Here is a 16,020-nt window from a genome sequence, read left to right as displayed (position 1 = left end):
GCCGATATTGTCACTACCAGTCACTTCTTATAACTGTTTTGAGACTATGATATGCGGTAACTAATTGCCATTTAAAGTGTCAAAAATCGTCTTTCTACTTATAAATGAATAAAAACCCGTATAACCCGAGCGCTTTCGAAAAGTGGACCTTTCTTCTTAATTTAAAAAAAATGGACAAATGGAAGCCAGCTTCTGTATTTTGTTTGTTTGTAATTAAGCACAAAGCTACACAATGGGCTATGTATGAGCTGCCTACCACGGGTATAAAAACCCGGTTTCTAACATTACGAGTCCGCAGACGTACCGCTAGGCCAATAGAGGTTGGCAGAGATATTACCTTCTTTGTTTTGTTGTTAGTAATTTATGGAATAAAACTGTTGTTACAAGAGCGCTGACTCATTTTTCTTACAGCTTACTCCTTCCCAGATTCGAGTTAGGATGGGAGAGCATGACTTCTCTAGCGTCATGGAGCCTTATTCTTTCGTGGAACGAGGGGTGAGAAGAAAGGTTGTCCACCCCAGCTACAACTTCTTTACTTACGAAAACGACCTAGCCCTAGTAGAACTGGAAGCGCCAGTGAAGTATCGGCCTCATATCGCCCCAATATGCCTTCCATCAAACGAGGATTTTCTGATTGGAAGAAACGCCAGCATTACCGGTTGGGGGCGCCTCAAAGAAGGTTCGATACCACGTTCGATTTATTCAAATTCCCTTGCAGTTTTTTTGTTGTTGTTTTGTTTTCCATTTCAAAAATGGTTAAACTATTTAAATATCCATTTGCTGTTGAGTACAATTTTAGAGAACTGTAGTTTTGGCAAGTTTTCTTTTTTGACACAAACTCACAGTGTGATACATTTAAAACAAAATACGTTATTCATGGCTTATCATTCGGCCGTAGAATTGCTGTGTATATTGCTTCCTCGTTAAATATTCTAATGATAAAATATATATAAAATCCCTGTTCATAAATAAGTATTATTAATTGACCACCAAGATATTTTGTTTTGTTTGTTTTTCACTATAAGCAACCCTACGTAGTATTAAAAATATTTTGTTTGGAATTAAACAGAAAGATACGCAATACGTTATCTGTGCTTTGCCCACCACGGATATTGAACCTCGGTTTGTTTTTTTTTTAGTGGTGTGAGTCCGCAGGCATATCACTACGCCACTGGGGATCCACAAATCGTACAGCTACATCAACTAAGACATACCTGTCTGTACCGTAACATTCTAATAAAACCATGCATTTGAACAAACATTATTTATTCTGGAAAAGCATAGAGCTAAAATTCCAAATTTGATACCTGCGTGGTAATATTGCTTAAATCAAAAAAATTATTCCGGAAAATATGTTCATATATATATATATATATATTGGTTTTATTCATTTAATGATACGCCGCACGTGTGTGTGTGTGTGCTAAGTTTGTTTGGGGTGAACTTCGTTTTGTATCTTGAATGTTACATCTTCAAGTGAAACTTCGGTAAATGTCAAGAAATTCTAAATAAAGTCACTGTAGAGATTGTGAGGGAGTTTTACCATTACAAACTCCATCTACTGTTCCAACAGGTCCCCTATTGGCACAGGGGTATGTCTGGGGACGTACAACGCTAGAAATCAGATTTTGATAAACGTAGTAGGCAGAACACGGATAGCCATTGTGGAGCTTTGTGTTTAACTTCAAACAACTGTTCCAACAGGAAGAGTAATCTATGCATGTTCGGTTACCAAACATTAGTAGAAATATCTCAGGAAACTCTCTTATCTCCAGAAAGTCCAGATACAGTAAAACATGTCTCAGGCGGAATAGCAGGAAACCGAGTAAAATATCCGAGTTAAGCAGGTTTTCCGCCTTAGACAGTGAACATGCATTACCTTAATTATATATAATTTTTGAGCAGAACGTTATACTTGCTTGACTCGAGGGAAGTAAGGCATTTGTGAATAAAATTATTATATTATTTATGTTATATTTATTAGAATAATAACATAAATAGACATTCAAAATATATACAAGTACACAAAATATTAATCAAATTTATTTGAGAAAAGTGTTCAATTTCAACTGTTTTATTTTTTTAATGGTCTTTCTCATGTGGTTAAAATAGAAAGCCAATTTACTAAGCCTTTTCACTAAGTCCATTTTCCACTTCATTTTTACATACAGTTTGATAACGTTAATATAACTTAACACTTGTGATGAAGTAGGAATTTCTATTTCCTCACTATCTTTTTCATTTTGTTCATCTTCTGAATCTCTCACACTGTTACCATCTTGAGATTATATTATAGATTTTAAATCAATTTCATCAGTTTCTGTTACAACATTCTTGTCAACGTTCACAAAACTTTCCACGTTCACAGAATCATCTGCATCAGTCTTCTCAATCAGAGTTTGGATTTCACTAGAATCATCATAACAAACAACTTCTCCACAATCTCCGCCATTATCAAGAATAAATCCACAGTTTCAAAAGCACTTTATTACAGATTCATATTTTACGTATTTGATTGAATCACTTAAAAATTCAATTACATCTAACACGTCAATTTTCACGGTCATTTCAGATGCTCTCTTACAGTTGTCCATGTTTACAATAATATACTGAAGCATCAGTTTTCTGTATTTCAGTTGTATACACTGTATAATTCCATTATCTAGTGGCTGTAGAACTGCTGTTGTACATGGAGGTAGAAAGACTAAACAAAACATTTGAATGTTGAACCTTTGGGTGACAAGTTGCATTATCTAGGAAACGTAGAATGTTCCTATTTTCTTGTTCCATTCTTTTGTTTAATTTGTTCAAAAAATTCCTCGAATACAACATTTGTCATCCACGTTTTATTATTCACTTTCACAGGAAGTTGATTTTTCCTTACATTTTTGAAACAGCTCGGATTTTCACTTTTACCTATCAACCATGGTTTCTATAGTTTTACATCAATAAATGTGACCAGATGTACAGTCAATCTTTCTTTCTAATAGCGACCTCCGGAATAATAACGGCAGAAAAAAGAACAGAATATATTTAACCACAACTTACTGTAACAAAATGTCCGAGAATTTATTAATATTTAAACAAATTATTAATTAAATAAGAAATTCATATTTAATCAAAATCATTTTTTCCACCTTACTCAGGTTCTAATCCTACTTGTTGATAGATGTGGTAGGTGAAAGATAGTTTTACGTCCGCCTTACGCAGGTTCCGCCATATAGAGGACCTTTTAGGAGAAAAATCTTAAGATAATGCTGCTAAATTTTGATACTTCCGGTTTGTAAATGTTTCCGCCCTATGCAGTTTCCGGCTTAGACAGTTTTTACTATACATCATCTTTTGGACTGTCTGGAAGTCCATATTGCTCTTCCATCCACAGAAAACCCAGATCTTAACTTCATTTGTCATCTTTGAAACTACTTAAAAGCTTCAAATTGGAATATCTGTCCACAGTTATCTAATATTCATTAAGTGGCTCACCTTTCAGGTAAAACAAAACAGACATGATTTGTACCTGACACAAAACAGTGAGAGCTTTATTGTTTTAGAACAGTGATCAATTAGATTTGTCCAGTTTCAACTAAATATCCACATACTATCGATAAGCTAGTGTATTTGAGTCATCTGGATTTGAATTCGTTGTAAAATGTACAAGATAACCAAGTTTTCAAACATCTCAGATTTCATATTTTCAACAAATTATTTCAGTCTTAATTGTTTTTATTTATTGTACACGTCTCAGAAACCTTAATCCACTGACTTTCTTGAAAACTAATACTATTTTGTGTCCAGACGTAGCAGCCATTTTCAAGGTTCACCATAAAGGTCGTGATGTTTCTTGAGACGACTAAATCAGGTACGTTTTGATGCTAAACAGTGTAACTATATTTGATCTCCTAATGTCCTTCACAGGTGGAGTTCTTCCGTCCATTCTACAGGAAGTTCAAGTTCCCATTATTAGCAACCATAAATGCAAGATTATGTTCTTGGCTGCAGGAAGACGAGAGTATATTCCTGACATTTTTATGTGCTCTGGCCTCGAAGAAGGAAGAAAAGATTCTTGTCAGGTATGGCGCTGATTAGCTTACTTTGTAATGCTATATTTCGAGCTCGAAGTAAAATGTTAAATGTTATTTGGTAAAATGGACCGAAACCTAAATAAAAAGGCTTAAGTTGGTAATGTGTTAACAGCTGTAACTCAGCTATCTCAACGGGCTCAACTCATCTTTACTTCACGATATTGTGAACCTATTAGTCATTACCAATTTCTTACATGATATTTTTCAATCACAACTGCGTTTTACTGCAAAACATACTTGGTGAGCCATATCGTAATGTTCGTTGCATATCCGACTGCTTCAAGGTAGAACTGAAAATAAAATGTGGGGCGGGTCTTACAATCCCTCATGCATTCGGAACACTTCGTTCACCAGTTTCACGTGAAGAAATTCATAAAAATAAATAATAATGTAATCAAAATTAGATAAAAATAATAAAATAACCACAATTAGATAAAAATAAAAAAATAACCACAATTGAATAAAAATAATAAAACAATCAAAATTAGGTAAAAATAATAAAATAACCACAATTAAATAAAAATAATAAAATAACCAAAATTGAATAAATATAATAAAATAACCACAATTGAATAAAAATAATAAAACAATCAAAATTAGGTAAAAATAATAAAATAACCACAATTAGATAAAAATAATAAAATAACCACAATTGAATAAATATAATAAAATAACCACAATTGAATAAAAATAATAAAACAATCAAAATTAGGTAAAAATAATAAAATAACCACAATTAGATAAAAATAATAAAATAACCACAATTGAATAAAAATAATAAAACAATCAAAACTAGGTAAAAATAATAAAATAATCAGAATTAGATTAAAATAATAAAATAACCACAATTGAATAAATATAATAAAATAATCAGAATTAGATAAAAATAATAAAATAATCAGAATTAGATAAAAATAATAAAATAACCACAATTGAATAAATATAATAAAATAATCAGAATTAGATAAAAATAATAAAATAATCAGAATAAAATAATAAAAAAACAGAAATTATGAGAGCGAAATGTGACTACTCAAACCGATAACGTCCCCCATTTATATCAGGCAGTATAAATATGCCTTCACTGGCTGTGAACAGTTGTAAGAAGGTGACTGAATGCTCTTCAAACTAAAGAAGAAAAAACACTCAAAATAAGGTGCTACCACTCATTCAGTCACTGAACATGAAGCTTATCAAACAACAACTCAAATAAAAGTTAAAAATCCTTTTACCCAACAAATCTTTCATTATAATACTAATACCTTCACTGGCAGAGTACGTGAATATCATGTCATTACCAACAGAATCCTGGAACACCAGTCACATTACCAACATGTTACGCTCCTGTGTTCAGATTTTCCCGTCTTCCTGTGTAAGTCACGCTTATTTTCCTGGTAATTGGATCATCAAAACTAAGGATTATTTTCTTTTGCTCGTTTATAGTTTAAATATTCTGTAAAATAAGTGTAAATTAGCGTTTACTTTTCAAACGAGAATCTGTCAAGAGGTTCGTCTTTTTCTAATAGCGATAATTTATAATGTTTATGTTGTTTATCGTAGGGAGACTCTGGAGGACCCGTGCAAGTCCAGGGTGAAGATGGACGATGGTTTTTGGCCGGTATAATATCATGGGGGATCGGATGTGGCGAACCCAATCTACCAGGAGTCTGTACCAGAATATCAAAGTACAAAACCTGGATTTTAAAGAATATAAAATAATGTTTGTCATGATACAGTTCTGTAAATTCCGTAATTTACAATATAAATCGTGTTCAAACTGACGAGAACAGTTTTAGCAAATGGGACGAATATTCGAAAGTTCTGGCACTGAAAGTGGCCTGGATGTATCCTTCCGTTGTATTTGTGCTCATTGGAACTCTTCAGTAACACAATTTGATTCATGGACTATAATAAACAATCCACGCTTTGTATTATTTTTCCATTACAGTGCATATTGGTAATTTCAAGGGCTAAGAAGAGCTATGAATGTCCAACGGTAGGACAGCGGTAACTCTACGGACTTCCAACCCTAAAATCAGGGTCCGATTCCCTTCGATAGACCCACCACACAGCCTGATGTATCGTTTTGCAATAAGAAAACACACACGCTGTTGTGTAAGGTCAAAGGTGTTATATTTATTTTTCAAACACGCTTGATTATTGAAATTGTTCTGTCTGTCTGGACAGTCAATGAAATTTTCTATAACAATCAAGATATGTTTAGTTTCTTAAGTTTGGTCATTGTATGTGTGTGGGTGTATAGCTTCAGTGTTTTATATATACAGATAATAGCGTAGATATTTATTGTTATACCACTGTACACTGTTATACCACTGTGCTGTTTTTCTGTGTTGACGTCACGACTGAAAGCACATTGTAGAAAATAGATGTCTTATTAAGATTTGAGTGGGATATTAATTAAAATACACTTCGAGGAGAAGATTTTTGTTGTTTAGAACTAAGCACAAAGCTACACAATGGGCTATCTGTGCTCTGCCCACCACCGGTATCGAAACCTGGTTTTTAGCGTTGTAAGTCCGCAGACATACCGCTGAGCCACTGGAGGAGAAGAAGTGATTCAGTTCTATTCACTGAGGGTCCAAAGCAAATTAATGATTTAAAAGAGTTTGTCTTTGTTAACTTCAATAAAGTTAAACTCAGCACTTTTTGATGGAGTTTGATTCACTTTTAATCTGACACCAGAGGTCGAAAAGGCAGTAGTTTCAGAATATTTTACTCTTCCCTCAGCACCTCCCTACAACAACATATATGTGGACTTACAACGATAGAAACCAGGTTCCGAAGCAAATATACGCTCAACATATTCTCAAAATAAATATATCATGAACTGTTCAGACTGCGCCATCTCGTAGGCCGGAAGATAACTAAACTAGACAGTAACAGAACCGTTATTTTTCAAACATAAGGACCCACTGGGCAACGCCTCAGTAGTGTAGCTACACGATTATCTGTGCTCTACCCATTACGGATATCGAATCCCGGATTCTAGCATTCTAAGTCAGCTGACATGCCGCTGTGCCACTTAGAAACAGTATCGTCGACGTTAAATAGTTCAGAGATAAACCAAAAAAATTCATAATTATTTTAGAAATTTCAAGGATAACCCACAAATGATAGGAAATTCGAAACTTTCTGAAGATATATATATATATATATATAATAAGAAATGGTGGGATTCAGATCTGCAACCATACTTATTGAACGGATACTTTAACCAACTGGGCAATTTACAATCTGAATTCCACAACTCCTGGGGCGTTATAATGTTACGGTCAATCCCACTATTCGTTGGTAAAAGAGTAGCCCAAGAGTTGGCGGTGGGTGGTGATGACTAGCTACCTTCCCTCTAGTCTTACACTACTAAATTAGGGACGGCTAGCACAGATAGCTCTCGAATAGCTTTGTGCGAAATTCAAAAAACAAACAAACAAACCACAACTCGTGGTATTTTGGACTTTTTGTATTGGTTCTTCCAACTCCAACAAATTAATCATTCGGATTTGAAGTTTCACGATCACGTTGTTATAATTCAACACTCTTGTCCAATTCTACTTTCAATGAACGATGAAGTGTGGCTGGTATTTATAGTGACTGATATTAATTATCTCAGTTTATTAAAGAACATAATTAGCAAATAGAATGGCAGTTTTGAATCCCATCTTGTTTTATTTCTCATTTCTCTCGCACATTTTTGTATATAATATAACTTATAATTGTTTAAGAAAACACAAGTTCCATATTTTCTCATTCATGTGTTTGTTAACATAAAAAATATAGTTTCTTTACTCTGTGTTTTCGTTTCATTAAAGTCTCAAGTTTCACAAAGGATTTTCTACAAGCGTAATAAAAACTATCTGATAAAACTATAAGAGAACAATGTCGATCAGTTGATAAGTTTATTTATTTATTAAAGCGTGATAAGTTAAGGTACTGGACTCGTAATGTGAGGGTCGTGGGGTTCAAATCTCCGTGACACCAAACATTCTCGCCCTTTCAGCTGTGGAGGCGTTATAATGTGACGGTCAATCCCATTATTCGTTGGTAAACGAGTAGCCCAAGAGTTTGCTTAATTTTATACGATCCATCAATGAACAGAAGACAAATAAACAAACTTAAAAATTTACTGTAAAAAAACTAGTTTGGTTTCTTCAACTTGTCATGCCAATCGAATCATCTCTGTCACAACTTGTCATGACAAGTCAGCCAATCGAATCATCTCTGTCAATATTATGATTTGTAAAATTATGTGAAATTAACAGTTCGGTTTGTTGTCAAATTGAGGATGGCTGTAGAGGTGATCAGGTTTATCCAACGGCTGATATAAGTTGTCTCCTTGAAAATGAAGAGCTTGGATTACGCATTACACTTATTTTGATCAAATCATCGCAAAATTATTGATTCATCCATATAGATCTGAATTCACTCGAACCACATGTTAAGTAGCGATTTGTGGAAGATGTTCTGCTGAGTATAGGAACGTTTAGTGGACTTGAAAAGAAAATTATATTAAATGATTTAAGTTTTATCTTTAATCAATACTATCTTGATACTATGGTACTTAATTTATTGTTAGCACTGAAAACACCATAATTATATTCGTTTGTTAGTCGTACGTTTAAGGTACGCAAGTTTTGGTGTACGCTCTGTGGTTTATTCATTTTAAACAGATATGTGCAAGAAATTATCCTCAAAAAATTATATATATATAATTATATATAATTTGAAACTGATTTTATACGAAACTTATTTGGATAGTTTTTGTTATGTTTCTAAAATATTTTATTTTCTCTTCTTTCTTATATTTTCGTGTTTAGGCTGTGAAATAACGTAATATTTTTAAGAAATAAATATGTTTTGCTGATTAGGATAATTAAAGAAAGTAGTTGAAAGTAGTCCCTAATTTAGCAGTGTAAGACTAGAGGGAAGGCAACTAGTCATCACCACCCACTGTGAACTCTTGGGCTACTCTTTTACCAACGAACAGTGGGATTGACCGTCACAATATAACGCCCCCACGGCTGAAAGGGCGAGCATGTTTGGTGCGACAGGGAGTCGAACGCCTTAACCTGCCTGCTTTTAGTGTGCAACTCAAGACATTACAACAGTTGTGGCGGTTCATAATATTTGGACTTAAGTTGTAGTTCTTAAGTCATCCACTAACATGTGAAAAATCTTTGACTGTTTAATTAAGGACTATAAAATGTGCTTAAGTATGGTGTGTGTGTGTGTGTTTTACTTATAGCAAAGCCAAATTGAGTTTAAGTATGATATAAAAAGTTCTACGATATCTACTTCAATCAAATACACTTTCCTAACGTACAGAACAACAAACATTTAAACCACATCTTTTTAAAATATTATGTTGTTTTAGATTATGTATTAATAAAAAGACAATTCTATATACAATTAAAATCAGCCATGCTCAGTTGGTTCTTTTAGACATTCACTGTAAATACATAATACATCTACTCGTTGCGTTCTAATCGATTTATCGGAACTCTTTCGAGACGACTTTCTGTTTCAACTGCACTACTTTTGTAGGCTAGTCCAGCAAGACCTTCTACTAAAGAGTTACGTCGAACTGGGCAGTGGCTGCCAATTTTATCTTTGTTCATCACGTTTTTCTTTACTAACCATCAAGAGAACTAAATCGAGATTAGGCTAAAGTAAAAAATATATATATAATAGTTAAAAACTTAACTTTGAACCACACGTGTTTTGTTAAATTTGTTGTAACTTTGAACCACACGTGTTTTGTTAAATTTGTTGTAACTTTGAACCACACGTGTTTTGTTAAATTTGTTGTAACTTTGAACCACACGTGTTTTGTTAAATTTGTTGTAACTTTAAACCACACGTGTTTTGTTAAATTTGTTGTAACTTTGAACCACACGTGTTTTGTTAAATTTGCTGATTATTATATAAGTTTTACATCAGAGAATGATAAACATGTATCAGACTAACTGGGACGCTACTAAACGATATAAAGTATTTAAATAAACGTATTAGACTCTTCTTACTTTGTACCTTATGTATAACTCAGACTGTACATCCTAATATATAAACACGACATTTGATCTCTGAATATTTTCGGAAGAATTATTATCCCAAATTAATGACTGTGTGCCTCGAGTAATTACACAAACAATGATGGTGTTCTAACAGTAAACAGTGTAATTCTAATTACTATGTTTTCCTAAATGATAGCCCAATGTGGCTTTGATCTGATACAAACAAAAATATCATACTTAACTTATATTATTTACTGAATTATCTTTCCAATGGGACTTCAATTTCACATGTGATTAGGTTACTGTTTTCTTCGACTTTACGAAATGTCAGAAGCTTCTTCATTTATTGAAATCCCTTAATCAAGAGATCTAGTCTGCAATCAATAAGCGAATATTGGCAGAATTAACATAACCATGGAGAATCACAGTTTAAGGATGTTAATCACTCTTTTTAAGACAGTCAAAGTTCCCACCTCTTGGCCATTACCCTCACTATTATACTCTCTCCAGCAGTTTGCGTTGGGGAAGAAAACAGCAGAAATAAATGCCTCTAGTCATGTTCTCTATATTTTTGCACTACCATCAATCATGCCTTCACTTTTGCGTTTGGAATAAGCGTTTTTAACGTTTATAGACAACTGACATATTAAATACTCGTAAATGTCCTTCACATTATACCGTTGGACACAGTTGAATGTTGAAAACTGCTGAATGAATCGGTTAGTTAAGACATATTTGCTTCTGTTACACATGACGTGCCTATCAGATAGTATGTTTCTCAGTCATCATCGGTAAGAGGCCACAGCTCTCCATGAAGCAGATGGCTTCTTTTCCTACTGTCAAAGTTCATAGCATCTTTGGTGGCACATATTTTTTTAATAGTTTACCAAAGAGTCAGACTTTGATAACAAAGTTTCTGCTAGATTAGCACCTACTATCATACCCCTTTGAAAGTCATCGAGATCCTTGTTCTTACCGATTTTATTACTGTTACTAAATGTAAGATTCAAACAGTACACATCACTCATCCTATTTTCTTTTTGCAAATAAGTTATTTTACAAATGTGTGTGGGCGTCCTAATAAAGTGGGCTGTCAGCTAGGACAGGGTTCAAGTATGAAAAGAAGATAAGTCTAGCAAAGATATGTCTGTGAATTATGAAATGATATATTTATTTCATTTAAAAACATAGAATAACAGAAATATCTTCGTGTTTGTTATTGCGATATTACCTTTCGTATCTCCTCGCGAGGGTTATTTATCAGTTAGTTAATTGTCATAGTGGGAATTATTGAATATATGTCAGTGAAGTTGTCCTGGTATGAATTGTGAAAAGTTAGGACACCCTATGAAAGCCTGTGTATTTTATAACATTTTTGGATATATAGATATAGATTAATTGCCTTTTCTCTAGTATATCATTTCAAAATTAGGGAAGGATGTGTTCAAATAGCTATTTGTCTAATTTTATGTGAAAATTCTGAAGCGTGTTTTTCGAAATGAACATTCTTGGAACGTGAAGTAATTCTAGCACTTATTGTTTGTCATGTGAACAGATTTTTGTCAGAATTTCAAGTATTGGCTTATTTCTTGTTAGTTCTAGCCCAAAAGATACAGCTGGAAAACATTGCACAAATATGATAGATTACTTTAGTCCATCATGTCCGTTTCCTTCTACGAATGCAATGGAATTTATCTCCTTTTTTATTTATATTTTTACTAAAACCTTTGACGTCATTTGTGTTGCACAACTCGAGAATCTAGTTACGTATTCAGTAGAACTGTGGAAGTTGGATTCAGTTTTATTCCAAATTTTAATAATTCAATGGACATACCAGTAATGAAAGTGTTAACTTCGAATCAAGTTGAACCACGGCATTAATCGTTAATAAACAAAAAAAGGTTCGACTGGTATAAAGTTAAAAAACAATACCGATACCAGTGTATTACGCTGCTCAGAAAGTAGTCCGCTTTCAAACCTGACTTTATTTTACTATCTTACGTTAATCAATTCAGGCTGTAAAAGTGATTAGATGAAAGAAAAAAAAAAAGGACAAATAGTGTACAGCATTGACAAAAAAAATTCTCAAATACATCGCTAGGGCGAGTTCTTGTTCTTTGTGCAAAGCTACATAATAAGCAATCTGAGAATTGGACCCTGGATTTTGGCTGAATGTACCGCTAATCCATGGAGAGACGCTAAGACAAAAAAGTAAAAAAACATTGGTTGTTGCCACATTAATTTCAATAAAGACCTTAAGTGGACATGGATGTGTGTTATTTATTCAGTTTCATTAAGTTATAGAAAAATAGGTTTACGGTGTATCTCAGCTGCCAAAACCTATTGGGGAAGTTTTAGGGGAGCAGGTCCCCCTTCACACATTTTACAATCCAATGATTTGTTTTATTGCGTATTGATGCTACAAACTAGATGTTAAAGCGATGGGATCTTAGAAAGTTATTTCTATTATGAAATAATAACAAAAGTTTATACACGCATATTGCCTGAGACCTTAGTTACTTGTTTCAGATAACAAATTCCTTAATTTGAAATGGTGGTAGCTAGGCATCATTGTTAAAAGAATGCTGCCCTCTACAGACTAAATAGTTAAAATTAGGTAACGCCCTTGATTCTCATAAGATTGATACATAATATCAGTCTTATGCAAGTAATAATTATTATAATTACCCTTCCTTCTTAGTCATGAAGCTGAGTTGAATGTTAATATATGCAGCATTATTGTAGCTCCGAGTTACAATGCGTAAGACGAATCTAAAGTTCGACCTTAAGAGTGTTTATTTGTTATCAAGTACAAAGCCATGCGATGGACTATGTATGCTCCGTGTGCTGCGGGTATAGGAACTCGAATTTTAGTATTGTAAGCTGTAAGACTTACCGCTGAGCCAGCAAGGTGCCACAAAAAGTGTGATTCTCTTGTGATGTATATTGATTTTTGCGGAGCGATCAAAGATAAGGAATTTTTTTTATGTTTTCGTTTTGGAATTACTTTATAAGGTCACGAAACTGACTTCATTCTGTGTAAACACTTAAACACATTATTACTCGTTACTATGGTGTAATCACGGGTGTTGGCCCGGCATGGCCAAGCGTGTTAAGGCGTGCGACTCGTAATCTGAGGGTCGCGGGTTCGCATCGTCGTCGCGCCAAACATGCTCGCCCTTTCAGCCATGGGGGGCGTTATAACGTGACGGTCAATCCCACTATTCGTTGGTGAAAGAGTAGCCCAAGAGTTGGCGGTGAGTGATGATGACTAGCTGCCTTCCCTCTACTCTTACACTGCAAAATTAGGGACGGCTAGCACAGATAGCCCTCGAGTAGCTTTGTGCGAAATTCAAAAACAAACAAACAAACATATCACGGGTGCATCAGGTTACCAACTGAACTAGTATGTAGTGATACTATAGAAAGGAAGTTTTTATGTGTTCTCTCTATTGATTTTCTTGAAATTCTATTATTCAGATTTTCTCTTAAATTTGTAACATGTAAATTATGAACTAGAGGAAGCAGAAGGAAGAATTGTGTATGCTCACTTTCTTAGAAAGGACTCACGCAGAAATTTTTAAGGAGAACCAATAATTAAAAGGGTGAAATCGATATAATTTTTTTAGTAAAGTGGTCATTAAACTAAATCAAATTAAATGTAATAGTGTTCATAAAAGTTTTATTTATTTTTGTTAAATGATACAAAACAAGTTTATTATTAATAAAAGTTGAAAATAATACGTGATAAATATGTCTAGATATTTTAGGGGGCCAGGCCCCCCCTTGTCTACACCTGTAGTTAAATTCAAACAAATGACTTGCTGCACGATTTCGTGTTTGACACGAGTGGTCGAAAGTCGTGTCATATTGCCCAAAACACCAATGTGTGTGTGTGTGTTTTCTTATAGCAAAGCCACATCGGACTATCTGCTGAGTCCACTGAGGGGAATCAAACCGCTGATTCTAGCGTTGTAAATTCGTAGACTTACCGCTGTACTAACGGGTGATTTCAAAACAGCACTGTAAGTGAAATAGACAAAGTCTCATCCACTTTAGAAGAGGCTGCTTAGCAAATTACGGTTTATTCCTGCTATTATAATGGTATCTGGGTGTAGTGAAATTACAATGTGTCAGTTCTTTATCAATAATATAGTATTTTATCAAACTAGTTAGAATTTAAAGTTTCGTCGAATTTAAATCAAGTTTTTCTTACCAGCTAAAGTTACTATCAGATATAATTTGTTCACTTTATTTGTGATTCTAGATATGACTTCAGGACATAAACAAAACTTGATAGTTCATGTGTATATGTGTATACAATATGTATAATGTCAAAAACTATTATTCTTCTTACATATACAAGAAGGTTTACGTAAGTGTTTATGCTTACGTAATAAAAGTAAATAACGTTTGTTTTGGGTCCAAAACCTTCATATTCTTTGTGACGGCAAATTTCAAGTAATCGTAACGATGTTTCTAAGTTTATCTATTTATTCTAAAAGATGATTTTTGGGAAGATCAGTTCTACTGTTTCGTAAGTAGAAAAAATATTTTTAATTATCCGTAACGTTAGTGCATTAGATCCGCTTGTGATGTATTCAAGATGTCATATCTGCACCCTGAGAATGGAGAAAAATAAAGTTGTCCGTGACGAGAAACAGAGGCGAAACAGAAAAATCGTGGCTCTTATTAGAAATCTACATGCACACATGATAAAAATTTGGCAAAGTGGGAGGTGCACATCACGTAATAAAAAGGTTTTTCCAGTATCATATAAGCAAGCGTTCCATTATAGTATGATATACATGTATAAACGTGTAATAATGAATGCATACAAAATTATATAAAAAATTAACTAATAAGTTATGATACAAGATGATAAAAACTCTATAATTCGAGCGCTTTCGAAAGATAGACCTTTCTTCTGCAGGGACATACTGATAAAAAGTAATTTATCCTTGTAATGATACTAGGTGGAAGTGCAGAACTCTTTCCAAGTGAGAAAATCAGACTCGATTAATGAAATCTACAAACTGAAAATTTTGACCTGGCTGCCATCTATGAGATTTTACGTGAACTAATAATCCTTGATGACGAGAAAACCCACCTAATATCATTACAGGGATAAATTATTTATTCTCAGTATGTTCGCTCCTCTATTAGTGCCTTCTCTACCCATACCAGCCGTTTTTGAATATATAACTTACCTGAACTAAGCTTCAATGCATTTTTCTAAGGACATTTTTTAGTTCATCTCTCTTATAAAACATTTTATTACTTAAAGAGATTTAACATTTTAAGAGCAAATCATAAACAAATTTAAAGTGGTTAATCTTGTAGATGTAAGTCTATTTACGATTGGTTTAATTTTATGACATCTTAAAATTACCACAAAATTGCATGTTTACATTTTTAAGAAAGCATTTAGAAAAATAATACATTGTAAAACCAAAATAAAAAACAAAGTAACCACTCATATATGATGATGAATAACCACGAATGAACACTTTAAGCACATCATTTTTACGCAGTAACTGAATTTCGTGTTAAGAAAATAACTTTTTAAAAGTTTATTTATTAAAAAACTATTCAATAAGTGGCCAATTCTTGACCTGTAATTAAATCTTTAATGTCTTGATTTTTCCAAGAATTTATTTTTAGAACATTTTAGTTACCAATCTCAAAAAACACACATGAAACATCCTTTAAATACCTGTATAAAGGTGAAGCAAAGTTCTAATATTCTGTTGAAAACGTAGAGGAACAAAACAAATGAAAAAAAAAATGCATATTAGGCCTACAACTCAGACTGTCTTTGATATAGAGCCTGAAAATAGGTTGAAAAATTATTCCAGACATGTTCAAAGTTTTCAGGAAACATATCGTCATTATCCATTTGGACG

The 16,020-nt window shown here is 33.5% G+C and overlaps 1 protein-coding gene across 1 annotated transcript; it reads left to right on the top strand.

Annotated features, from left to right (window-relative positions):
* Window positions 1-432: 432 nt before the first annotated feature.
* On the top strand, window positions 433-6,522 carry LOC143224841 (serine proteinase stubble-like). The gene is made up of 3 exons (XM_076453198.1): window positions 433-679; window positions 3,916-4,070; window positions 5,643-6,522. The coding sequence occupies exons 1-3, from the start codon at window positions 439-441 to the stop codon at window positions 5,799-5,801; spliced, it is 555 nt and encodes a 184-aa protein (XP_076309313.1). The 5' UTR covers window positions 433-438; the 3' UTR covers window positions 5,802-6,522.
* The last annotated feature ends 9,498 nt before the right edge of the window (window positions 6,523-16,020 follow it).

This window comes from Tachypleus tridentatus, chromosome 9, assembly GCF_004210375.1.
Source record: "Tachypleus tridentatus isolate NWPU-2018 chromosome 9, ASM421037v1, whole genome shotgun sequence".
NCBI lineage: Eukaryota > Metazoa > Arthropoda > Merostomata > Xiphosura > Limulidae > Tachypleus > Tachypleus tridentatus.
This window is presented reverse-complemented; position numbering and strand designations above follow the sequence as displayed.